Raw genomic sequence first — 11,378 nt, 5'->3', positions numbered from 1 at the left:
TGGTGGCGGCCACCGGCTCCCAGTCCCCGGCGGCGTTTCCGTCCGAGCCCGTCGCGTGAGCGCCGGAGGGCGTCCGGCGAGGGCTGGGAACGGCCCCGGTTCTCTGCAGACGCGCAGTGGCGGCAGGACAGGGCCCAGCGGAGACGTCGGTGCGGAATACGGCCTGCCTGCTTCGGGTTGGGCGCAGGCCCGGCGCCCCGGAGGCCTGGCGGGCGTCCCAGAGCTTCGTACACGCTCCCGGAACCCGAGAGCCTGCCGGTGGGCGCGGGGCCCCTCGGGGAGGGCGCGGGCCGGCCCGGGGACCGGGGAGGCGGGGTGTGGGCCCCACACCCGGCGGAGACGGGCAGGCGTGGGCCTGGTAGGTCTTGCAGTTGGGTTTTTTCTTTTTAGGTAAAATTTACATAACAAATTAGCGCGCAGTCCAGTCGTTTCCTTATGTGTTGAGGAAGTTGTGCGATCGTCATCACTGATTCCAAAACATTTTCATCGTCCCCCCGAAGAAACCCCTGCGCCTACTAAGCAGCCCTTCCCCATTCCTCACTCCCCCTGCTCTAGGCAACCGCTTACCTGTGAGGGTTGCAGGCAGATTTTAGGATAGTTGTTGCCAAATCAACCGAACAGTTACCTCGACGTTGTGACTCGCTGTGGGGACCCTTTGGCAATTTCCGCCCCCTCGTCCGGGATAGTGCTCTTGGCTTTGCTTATTCAGGTCGCCACTTCTCTCCAGGAGGTCTGTTGTGTTTTTGACACGTAAAATCTGCTTTCTTACAACGCTCCCCAGGAGTCTCTTGATGCTTCCGTGGATGGGTCCTCTTCTTTGTTCCTGCAGGATCTTCTGTGAGAAGGACCACTTTTCTCTTTTTCACCTCCGTCACTAGGTTGTATTGCAGTTGCTCTCTGCGCATCACCGAATTCATTGTTGCTGGGCAGGTGCCTGTTTGGTTAATCCTGTGGGATGGCGGCCATCAACCCGTGGGCCTCCTGGGGTGAGTCCAAATCCGGTTTCTTCTGGGCCTTCCCAGCAGTGACTTGCTGAAGCCAGGGGTTAGAGTTGGGGAGGGGGTGAGGGCCTTTGAGGATTGGAGGGGGGTCTGTCTTGGTACAGAATTAGACCTAAGATTAAAAAAAAGAAAAATTATTTGGTTGTTGGTGAAAGGGTAAACTTAGTGTAAAAGACAATGTAACTTTTGTTTATTTTCAGTCATCTCCTAAGATGTCTCACTAGTTCTAAGAGATTTTCTGGTGACTTGTGGGATTCTTTAGAAGACTGTTATACATGCAATCAGAATTTCTATACCACTCTTATATTTTTAATTTTATTGTTGTTTTTCACTTATATAGCATTGATTTGTAATTAAAGAGCAATGTGAAATTGTAGTGTGATGTCAGTGGTGTGTTCTCCCTTTAAATGAAGTTTCATGTGTCCATCACTAAAGACATGGATGTTATCTTTCTAATAATATTTTGTAAAAGTTAGGTAACGTTAAACACTTTATCAGATACCTTTTCAGCCACGTAAGGGGTTCTGTTCTTGTTCTGTGGTTATATTATATCTTTAAATTGCCTGACAGTGACCTACCTGTGCATTTCTGGTATAAACCTAGCTTATTACGTTGGGATTTTTTTTTTTTTTTTTTTTTTTTTTAAAGATTTTATTATTTCCTTTTTCTCCCCAAATCCCCCCGGTACATAGTTGTATATTCTTCGTTGTGGGTTCTTCTAGTTGTGGCATGTGGGACGCTGCCTCAGCGTGGTCTGATGAGCAGTGCCATGTCCGCGCCCAGGATTCGAACCGACGAAACACTGGGCCGCCTGCAGCGGAGCGCGCGAACTTAACCACTCGGCCACGGGGCCAGCCCCTTACGTTGGGATTTTTCACATGCCTTTGGGCTCTGTTTCTGCCTAGTAGTGAGAGAGAGCTCCTCTTCCATTTTGTTGCCTTTAGTTGCCAGAATTGGTGTTACAGTGCCTCTTTTCCTTGTCCTGACCTGATCTTCTGGTGCAGGTGTCCTTACAGATGAGTCCTGGGAGATGGCAGCTGTCGACCCATGGGTGTCCTGGGGTGAGTCAAGAGCCTGTGTCCCCATTGGCCACATTGGCTGCCATGTCGTGGCCTCTCCCAGCAGTGATCTGCCATTGCCCTGGATCAGAGCCAGGGAACCAGGTGGGTTTTTAGGGCAGGGGGGTTCTGGTCCACCTCTGTCTCTGTGCAGAGCTGGAACAAGGAGGGATCAGAACACTCCTCTGGGGGATAAAATGATGTGACATCTCTAGGACAGAGTGTATGAGAATGAATGTGTGGCCACTTAGGATTCAGGCCCAGAAAGGCCGAACAGACACTGCTTCTCAGAGATGGTACCTCAGAGTGAAGGAGGATAGTGCAGGGTTCTCATGTTTAGGCACATTCCTTATCTTCTCAGAGCCTCATTTCCTTCATCAATAACATAAGGTGGTAGGTCTCTTCCTTTGCCCAAGGCGGAGGGCCAGGGTCTGGTTCTCCCTAAACCCCGCAGAAGGAAGGACTTATGTGGTCACGCTTATAGCGGGGAGAGCTACCTCTGTGACTTCACTTTCTTCCCCCAGCTCTGTGCCCTCAAGACACTGCGTGGCGTGTGGAGGAAACTCCCGAGGAAGGGAGGAAGGCTACCGGGCTCCTGACTGCCCAGGTCCAGGTGAGATGGGCTTCTCCTTTTTCCTGGATGGCTGCCCTATTCCCTAAGATGTCCAGATTGTCCCTGACCATCCCAGTCCATGTGATTTCTCAGTTTATATCAGCTAGAGTTTGGGTAGAGAAAGAATCAACCAGAAGTTTGTCACTTTCTGAGTGCAGACAGGGAGAATTCAGTTTTCCATGTCTCAGAGCCTCACTATCCACCAGCCTGTTCCCAGTCCTAACCCGGGCCGTTCTGTGTGGGTTGTCTTGGTGGATGAGGGACAACCCCCTTGGCTGGAGCCCCCTCTTCTTTCTTCTTCCCGCCTTCCCTCACATACTCAGTGCCTGATTCAGCTTCATGCTGTCTTGTGAGCTCTGTGCTTGTCAAGAGGGGAACAAGGACAAATCCGAGCCCTTGCCCTGAGGAGCTCCCAGGGTGGTTCACTCAGCTACTGAGGCCTCATGGCCTGTGTGGTGCAGCACATGTAGTTTGGGACACAAGAAGCTTGAGACACTTAGAGAGGCCCCAAGTCCTGGAGGGGTTGAGCCCAGCTGATGCCTTGGGAGGTGGGACAGTCTGCATAGAGGTCAGGGGACACAGAACAGCTGGGGTCCTTTCACTGTGGAAAAGGAGGCTGTCCAGGAGACACGACGCATCTGAGTCAAGAGGTGAAGGAGACACATCAGCCGAATGGGCACGGCCTGGTGAGCAGGGTCTGGCCTCCTATAGCACCAGGGGTGGTGGTGAGGGCACACTGCATGACCAGGGTCTGGGTGAAGACTGACCCCATTTAGGTGTTAGGCTGGAGAGGCCAGGATGAACTGAGCCAGGTCCTGAGTGCCAACTGCAGAGCCAGGGCTCCATCCTGGTGATAATAAGGAGCCTTAAGTGTTGGGAGCAGGAGGTGCCAGGGCCCACAGTGTGGCTGGAAGGGTGCCCCTGGCATGGGTATGGGGAGAAAGGGGGCTGTGGGAAGCAGGCTGGCATTTCAAGCTTCAGTCTGACCAGGGCCTGGGAGCAAGATCTGAGGTACTAGGGAGCCGAAGCAGGAGGACTTTGTGACTGTAGGGGCATGATGGTGGCTCCTGAGAAAAAAGGATAGCAAAGTTGTGTTGGAGAGGTGTCATCTCCACCTCTGCCTCCCTCAGCCATCTCACTCAAGGCAACCACTTCAGAAAAGAAAATTTTTGTAACAGCTTTATTAAAATATTATTCATATACCATAAATCTCAGCTTTTTAAATGGTACAGTTCAGTGGTTTTTACTATGTTCGCAGACTTGGGCAACCATCACCAGTATCTAATTCTAGAACATTTTCGTCACCTCAAAAAGAAACTCTGTCCTCATGAGTAGTCACTCTCCATTCCCCTACCCCTAGCCCCTGGCAACCACTAATCTGCTTTATGTGTTTGCCTATTCTGGATATTTCCTGTAAAGGGAATCATACAATATATGGCCTTTGTGTCTGGCTTCTGTCACTTAGCATGTTTTTGAGGGTCACCTATATTGCAGCATGTATCAGTATTTTATTTATTTTCATGACTCAGGCGGCCATTTTTAACTTCCTGTTTTCTCTTTCTTAGGGTTATATCCATATTTCTACATGAGAGGTTTTTTTCCCTAGTTTATCAAATTTACATTTACTTTATTGACTCCTTGCTATGCAAAACAAAAAAATAGTTTCATTACTGTATTTAGGTCTTTCATTTCTAAGTTAAAGTAATGAGTCAAGCAAATGAGAGATACTTGATATAAAAATATTAATAATGTCTCTACTTAACTTTATGTCTCCCCCCAAATTAAAAAAAAATTAACGAAACCTCCCACAGTTTCAAAGCTGACTGGTGAAGTGTATCGTAAGTATGCTGTCCCCCCATGGCAACGCTACTGTCCCGGGAGGCAGAAGGGCCTGCACCCGGATGATGCAGGGTGGTGGTTGTCTGGCATCAGAACTTGGGGGACTGTGGTGTTCGCTGCTGTTAATAATGTGCGCTCATTTTTACATCCTGTAACAGTCAGCAGTGGAGCTAGGCTAGACTGAAAGATGGGCCCTGAATCAGTCGCTTGGGAACAGAAGTTAGCTGTAATAAAATGCTATGAAGAGGCCCTAATAACCACAGTGCTGCACTCTGCTGTCAATTTAGGGGAGGATTTCTGAGCATTATTAGAGTTAACGCTGAGAAAATAAAACAGATATTTAAAATAACACCACCTTCCAATGTCTGAAGAGTTGTGATTTCTGAGAACGTGCCCCTGGCCCCCTCCCCACACTTTGGATTTTTCCCCATGGGAAATGCAAGATTGAATCATGTGAGTTTTGTATTAAGTGAGGTCTTCAGGAACACAAATAAGAGCCCCATATCCCTCTCTCATTCCCTCTAAATTAAGCATTTACTGAAATAAAGCATTCACCTGGTGAAAACGTGCAGTACTGTCATCCCTTGTTATCTGACTAGTCCATGCTTGGAAACATGTTGGATAGTGAAGTTTCAGCCAGCTGGAGCCTAAATCCCATTATTTTGAGGAATAGGGAAAATAATAATAATGTCCCAGCCCATTTAAAAACCCCAGCCAGCCTCCTCAAATATGGAAATTCTCAACCCCCTTTGTAACAGTCCACCACCGATTTCTGCATGATAAACATTGTGCACATAAAACACCAATAATCTAATGCTCTGCACCATCCTTGGTTGTCTTGAGGATGTACACAGTCTAGTTATATTTTCCTTCTTTGCAAAGAGGTTGCACTAAAATTTAATAATGAAATTCTGAAGATGTCAGAGAAGGTGTCTGAATTTCCCCAGGTTCTATGAACAGGCCAGCTGTCAGAGAATTCAGAAAATGCAGGAGCAGTTGGATGAGATCCTGTCAGGCAAACAGCTGAGCCCCGGCTCAGTAGCCTCTGCATCTTCCCGCAGACCCTCCCATGACTTAAACGTGTGGCCGATGTGTTAGAAGATTCCATAAGAAGTGCCTTAGAATGCCTAGATAAATTCTTATATGTACGTACAAAGTGATATGTGCAAGAGTGTTTACAAGAATTTGGGTGAAACCTCTTTGCAAGATCCTAGCAGATGGTTGTGAAGGCCAGGTTCAGGTAAGGCTTACCCACGGAATGGAAGGGCTCACTCCTCCCTGGGAATGAGGCACTTGTCTGTGCTGCCCCCTCATCTAGAGGGGTCAGGTAACAGTGAAATCTGTGTTTCTCTTCCCAGCCAGGAGGGTCCCTCTTGTCTCCACAGCTGGTGGGACTAGGTGCTCTTCTGTTTCATCTCCAGCCTCGTTTTTGCATTTTCCTGTGCATCCCTGAGGCGTCCCTTAATTGTGGACTCCAACATGGGGGCTATATTCAGCTGAAGGTCTTTTTTCCTTCCTGTTTGGCAGTCCATGGGCCGTTCTAGGTTGATAATGTCTCCTTCGATTCTGGAAATGTTTTTATTTAAAATTTTATTTTGACAAATTCCATAATTACAGAAAAGTATAAAAATTAAGCACAGTCCCCATCACTCTGAGATAACAGTTGTTAATGTTTTGTCGTATTTGTTTTCCTTTTTTTATGTAGTCCCCAATCACAGTCTCTTCCTACCCTTCTTCAGAACAGCCACTCAGGATGTGTACGCAGCTAATCCATTTTCATACTCATAAACTACATAGCCATGCCATAGGTAATAATATTGTTATATATATTTTTAAACAATGCCTTTTCTGTTTGTAGCTTTTCTACAGTTTTCTTTGCACATTTGAGGTCCATCCATATGATAGATACAGGTCAAGTTCATTCCCTTTGCCCCATCAAAGAAGTGTACTTGATTCATCTCTTCTGTGGATAGGCTTGTCAGGCTCTCCTCCCCCCACGATATTTCCTATTTCAACCAAAGGTGTGTGGATGGTCTTGTTTCACTTTGTGCACACATAGAAGTATTTACGCTTATACCTAGAAGCGTAATTTTGCTGAATTTTAGGGTGTGTGTGTTTTCAATATGACTAGCACTGCCATGTGGCTCTAAGGGGCCAAAGCCACTTGTCACTGCTCTGGGAGAAAGTACCCGTTTCCCACATCTTTGCTACCACTTGACCATATCGAGTCTTTTCAATTTGTGCTTACCTCAAGACCAACAAGGTGTAGTGTGTTATTTTAATTTGCGTTTCCTTGATTGCTACTGAGGTTGAATATCTTTTCATGTTGTTATTGGCTATCTGTATTTCCTTCTCTCTCAGTCTCTCCTATCCCTCAATCTCTGTACAAGTCTGGCTTACTGATAGGCATTTTACATACATTCTGGATCCTGATTCTTTGCCACATGTGAATTATCTTCTCCCAGTCTGTAGTTTGTCTTAACTCTGTGGTGTCTTTTCTCAGTCAAATGTTTTTTGGTATATATTTGTCACACATATCTGTCTTGGTTTGTGGCTAGTGTTTTTGTGTCTTTTTTTAAGAAGTCCTATATTTAAAAAAAAAGTTCCCTCCTGTCTTTCTCCTTTGTATTCTTTTTCTGAGGTCTTCTGTTGGTGGGTGTCCTGATGGACTCCTGTGTCTCTGATCTCACATTCCAGGTCCTTTTCTTGGTAGGGTGTAGGGAGCCCAGCCATCATATTCTCACCCCCACAGAACTCTTTTTGGGCCCTTCTGTTACATGGTAGGCCTCCTGAAGCAATTGCTGCGTCTTCTCTCTCCTTCATAGTCTGAATTCTTTCCTTTTCTCTCAGCCTCTCTTGTATCCTTGTGTCCTATTTTATACCAAGATCTCTCCAAGCTGAGAATTGGAATTACAGCTTATTGAAAGTTGGATGCGGCTGCTGCCTGGATTCTGTGTCCTCTTGGCTGCTGAGTTCAGGCACTACCTGAGCAGCAGGTATTCCTCAAGTATCCATGGTTCTCTGGCATGTCCATGCTTATCAGGACAGCTGTTGAGGCTGTGTTTGAGAGTCCTGCTTTGCTGCACCTCAACAGGTCTAGTGGTCTTGTTCCCGATTGGCTGGCCTCTCTCCTTGTGTCTGTCTCTGTCTCTCCTGGCCTGGGTGGGCCAGGGTCACCAGGTTGGTTCTGCTTCCAGTTTCCTGGGTATGCAGCTGACTGTCAGACCACGGACTTCTGTCCCCTCTCCCTGTGTTGGGCTGAAGAGGTCTCAACTCCATGTTGCCACTCACCCAGGCAGCCTGAGAACCCACTCGAGTCTGAGAAGGGTCCGGGGAGCTTTGCCTGAGTGTAAGTGCAGGGCTAGTGGTAGTGTTGCCTACAAGGCAGGGTGGCTGGTGGGGAGACGGGCAACTGGCAAAGCTGTCCCAAATACAGACCCTCATTTCAGCTGTTTTCAGCCTGACTCTCACGCCTGCCTTCACTGTTGTGTAAGCTCAGAGCCTCTCCTGGAGTCCTGCTTCCACTGCCGCATCTGCCAGCGTGGGGCTGGGATCTCTGCTCTGATCTTGGTCAGCCACACTTCCATCTGCTCCCCACCTTGCAGCAATTTGTGGAACACCATGTGCCGATGGCCTCTTCACCGGCTGGGATATTTCTTTTACGTTTTTTTTTTTAAAAAGAAACTTTTTTCCTTTTACATTTAGAAGATTTTTTTAAACCCAGAGGTGGAACGTGAATCCTGTGTTAGTTTCCTGTTGCTGCTGTAACAGATTACCACAAACTTAGTGACTTAGAACAGCATGAATTTATTCTCTTGTCCTGGGTGCAGAAGTCTAAAATGGGTCTTTGGGGCTGTGTTCCTTCTGGAGGCTCCAGCGGGGAATTGCTTTCTTGGTTTTTCCAGCTTCTAGAGGTGCCTGCCTTTCTTGGCTCATGGCCCCTCCTCCATCTTCAGAGTGCATCACTCCAGCCTCTGCTTCGGTGGTCACATCTTCTCTGACCCTCCTGCCTCCATCTTTCACTTATAAGGACCCTTGTGATTACACTGAGCTCGCCTGGATAATCCAAGATAATGCTATCTCAACATCCTTAGTCACAGCACTGCAAAGTCCCTTTGGTCGTATTAAGGTAACAGTCACAGGTTCTAGGGATTAGGACATGGACATCTTTGGGGTACCCGTTATTCAGCTGACCGCAGACATCTATATTCACCAGCTTCAGCAACTGTCGGCTTTCATCTTTCTGCCTTTCTTTTCATCTATTCCAATACACAACCTTTTTTTGGAAAACAAGTATTTAAAGCAAATCTCAGATATTGTTTCACCTGTAGATGCTTCTGTGTGTATATCTAAAAGATGCATACCTTCTGGAAGATAACCACAGTATCTTTTTTACACCCAACAAAAATAACAGTAATCCCTTAGCTTTACCTAATACCCAGTCCATGTTCAGTTTTCTCCACTTGTCCCAAAAATGTCTTTTTACAACTGGCTTGTTCAAATCAGTTCGAACCAAGACCACACATTGCATGTGCTTCATGTGCTGAAGAAACTACGTCAGCTGTCTTGGTTTGCCTGGTTTTACCCTTGGGATGTCATTGGATGAGTTCCTCATCCCTTTGTCTCCTGTAAGCTGGTAGTTGGGCTAGAGGCTGAAATAGATTCAGGTTGTGTCTTTGGCAAGAGTACCTCATGGGTGGTTTTGGGTCCTTCCTCCTGTGTTTCAGCAGTGGGCACAGGCTGTCTGGTTGTCCCATTTTCAGATGATACAATGGATTAATGAGTGCAGGTATTGTCAGCCTCCGTCATGAGTTCCCTGTCTTCCTTCCACCAGTGGTTAGCAGTCATTGGTGATCATTGCTGGTGTCTGCTCTTTTATTAGGGTTGCAGAATCACTCTCTAATAATTTCGTTCCTCCTGTGTCTATTAGATGTGGTTCTTCTAGTCCTTTTTAAAAGTGTGTATGGGGATTCCACTGGGGTCTTGGGAGGAGTGGGAGGTGAGCTCTTGGCTCTGTCCATCAGCTTGACAGCTGCCAGGGTGTAGGTTTGAACCGTGTTGAGTATAGGTGAACTTTGAAGCCATCTAAGTAGATGCCGCCCTCCAGGGAGATTAGGTAGTATGAAATGAGCACAGGTCCAAGGACATCCTGGGCAGTAAGCACAGCCTCCCAGCTGGGCCCCTGGGCGTGATCACTTTGAAAGTGCATTGAGCTTATGATTTGTGTGCTTTCTGTCCGAATGTTACATTTAAATTAAAAAGTTTGCATTACTCAAAAACATAGCAGCAGCAGCAGCAGCCATTGAGGAAACTGAGGCCTGGGCAGGTCTGTAAGAGGAAAATCTGGAAATTGGCATCAAGTCCAGGGTTGGGGAGGGTTTCACCAAGGCAGCTTGTGATCAGCGGTTTTAAATGCTTTCAGAATAAGGGAATCAGTTCTGATTCCCACTTCTGGAGCAGAATCAGTTCTGTGTTTTAAGCCAGTCGTGTGAAGGTGGAAGGGGAGCGGTTCAGACCGACAGAGTAAAAGTCAGTACACTGAAGACACAGCAGCGAGAGCTGGCCCTGACCAGAGTTGATAAGCTGAGTTTATAAGCCATGACTAGCAGGGACAAAAAGGAAGGCTGTGGGAAAGGCTGCATGTGGGTATAAGAGAAGTGAGGTCACAGGCTGTGAAGGGGTGGGTTGAGGTTCACAGGACTCTCAGAGCGGAAACGCGCTGCACTGCACGCACCTCGGCTCAGCAGGTGTGTGTCTTGGGTGGATTTCGCACTGATATGGAGGTAGACCAGAATGCTCCTTGCCAGATGGTGGCGAGGACTGTAGTGCACAGACAGGCCAAGATGGGGGCCTACACCCCATCAGGGGCTGTAGGGTTTGTAGCACCTTACCTGTGACACACAGCTCACTGCCTTCCACCACCACAAGGGAAGGCAGGCCCCCTCCTCACCCTGGAAATGCCACATACCTGAGGCTCATGCCAATGGCTTACAAGGATTGTAAGGGCTGGATTCATTGAAAAAAATCAGACTTGGGTGATAACTCATCTTCCCCTCTAGCTGTGCAGTGAGTATTCCTGGTTGTATTTTTCCTAAAAACATAGCTTGAACTTTCTAAAACTCAAATGCTTTTGACGGCAACTGTAACTGATTCTCCTTGGCCTGGGCTGCTCTGCTAAATCCTGTCTGACTCTTAGCTCCAGTCTTTGGGATGGAGATGATCTGGGAATGGAAACGTCCCTGCTGTGGCCAGGAAGACAGCCTGTGAATGTTCACATCACTCTTCAGGTCCCAGCTCCACATGCTGAGCAAAGGTTCCAACCCCAAGGTCTCTGGTGTGTGACCAGTGCTTACCATCTGTGTCCATCCTGGTCCTGGCCTTATTAAGTGTCTGTATCTCCAGAGAAGAAGGGGGCATTGCCCTGGTGGGACTCGTGTCCACACTAGCCAGTGTTACTAGAGTTGGGCAGACATCTCAGGAGAGACCTGCTCATCTTTGTTGTGGTTACTGTGGGCCCAGGTATCTAATTCCCTAAGACTGTATTCCCAAATGCAGGGCCCTGGGTGGCTCCCAGTGAGACCTGACCAACATCAGTCAGAATATTGAACATACCCAGTTCCTCTATGTCCTGTCTCCTCCCAGGGATGTCACCCTCACTCCATCCCCAGAAAACATTGCAGGGGGTGGCCCCAGGCTGAGGAGGAACATGTGTGCTCTTTTAGGAACCAGTGACCTTCAAGGACGTGGCTGTGGACTTCACCCAAGAAGAGTGGGGGCAGCTGGACCCTGTTCAGAGGACCCTGTACCGGGACGTGATGCTGGAGACCTATGGGCACCTGCTCTCTGTGGGTAAGGCGGGTGCTGCCC

The 11,378-nt window shown here is 47.9% G+C and overlaps 1 protein-coding gene across 17 annotated transcripts in view; it reads left to right on the top strand.

Annotated features, from left to right (window-relative positions):
* The window catches only part of ZNF606 (zinc finger protein 606), a 50,411-nt gene that overhangs the window by 4,994 nt on the left and 34,039 nt on the right, over positions 1 to 11,378 (top strand). For 4 of the 17 annotated variants that reach the window (XM_070225056.1, XM_070225048.1, XM_070225049.1 and 1 more), the window contains 4 exons: positions 879 to 986; positions 2,006 to 2,062; positions 2,584 to 2,672; positions 11,234 to 11,360. In XM_070225056.1, the coding sequence (XP_070081157.1) occupies positions 956 to 986; positions 2,006 to 2,062; positions 2,584 to 2,672; positions 11,234 to 11,360 (304 nt within the window). In that variant the 5' untranslated portion in view covers positions 879 to 955. Of the gene's footprint in view, positions 1 to 109; positions 259 to 592; positions 987 to 2,005; positions 2,165 to 2,583; positions 2,673 to 3,284; positions 4,863 to 11,233; positions 11,361 to 11,378 lie in introns of those variants that run through there. The other 13 variants (XM_005596606.4, XM_070225046.1, XM_023650617.2 and 10 more) reach the window with 7 other exon arrangements.

Source organism: Equus caballus, chromosome 10 (assembly GCF_041296265.1).
Source record: "Equus caballus isolate H_3958 breed thoroughbred chromosome 10, TB-T2T, whole genome shotgun sequence".
Taxonomy (NCBI): domain Eukaryota; kingdom Metazoa; phylum Chordata; class Mammalia; order Perissodactyla; family Equidae; genus Equus; species Equus caballus.
This window is presented reverse-complemented; position numbering and strand designations above follow the sequence as displayed.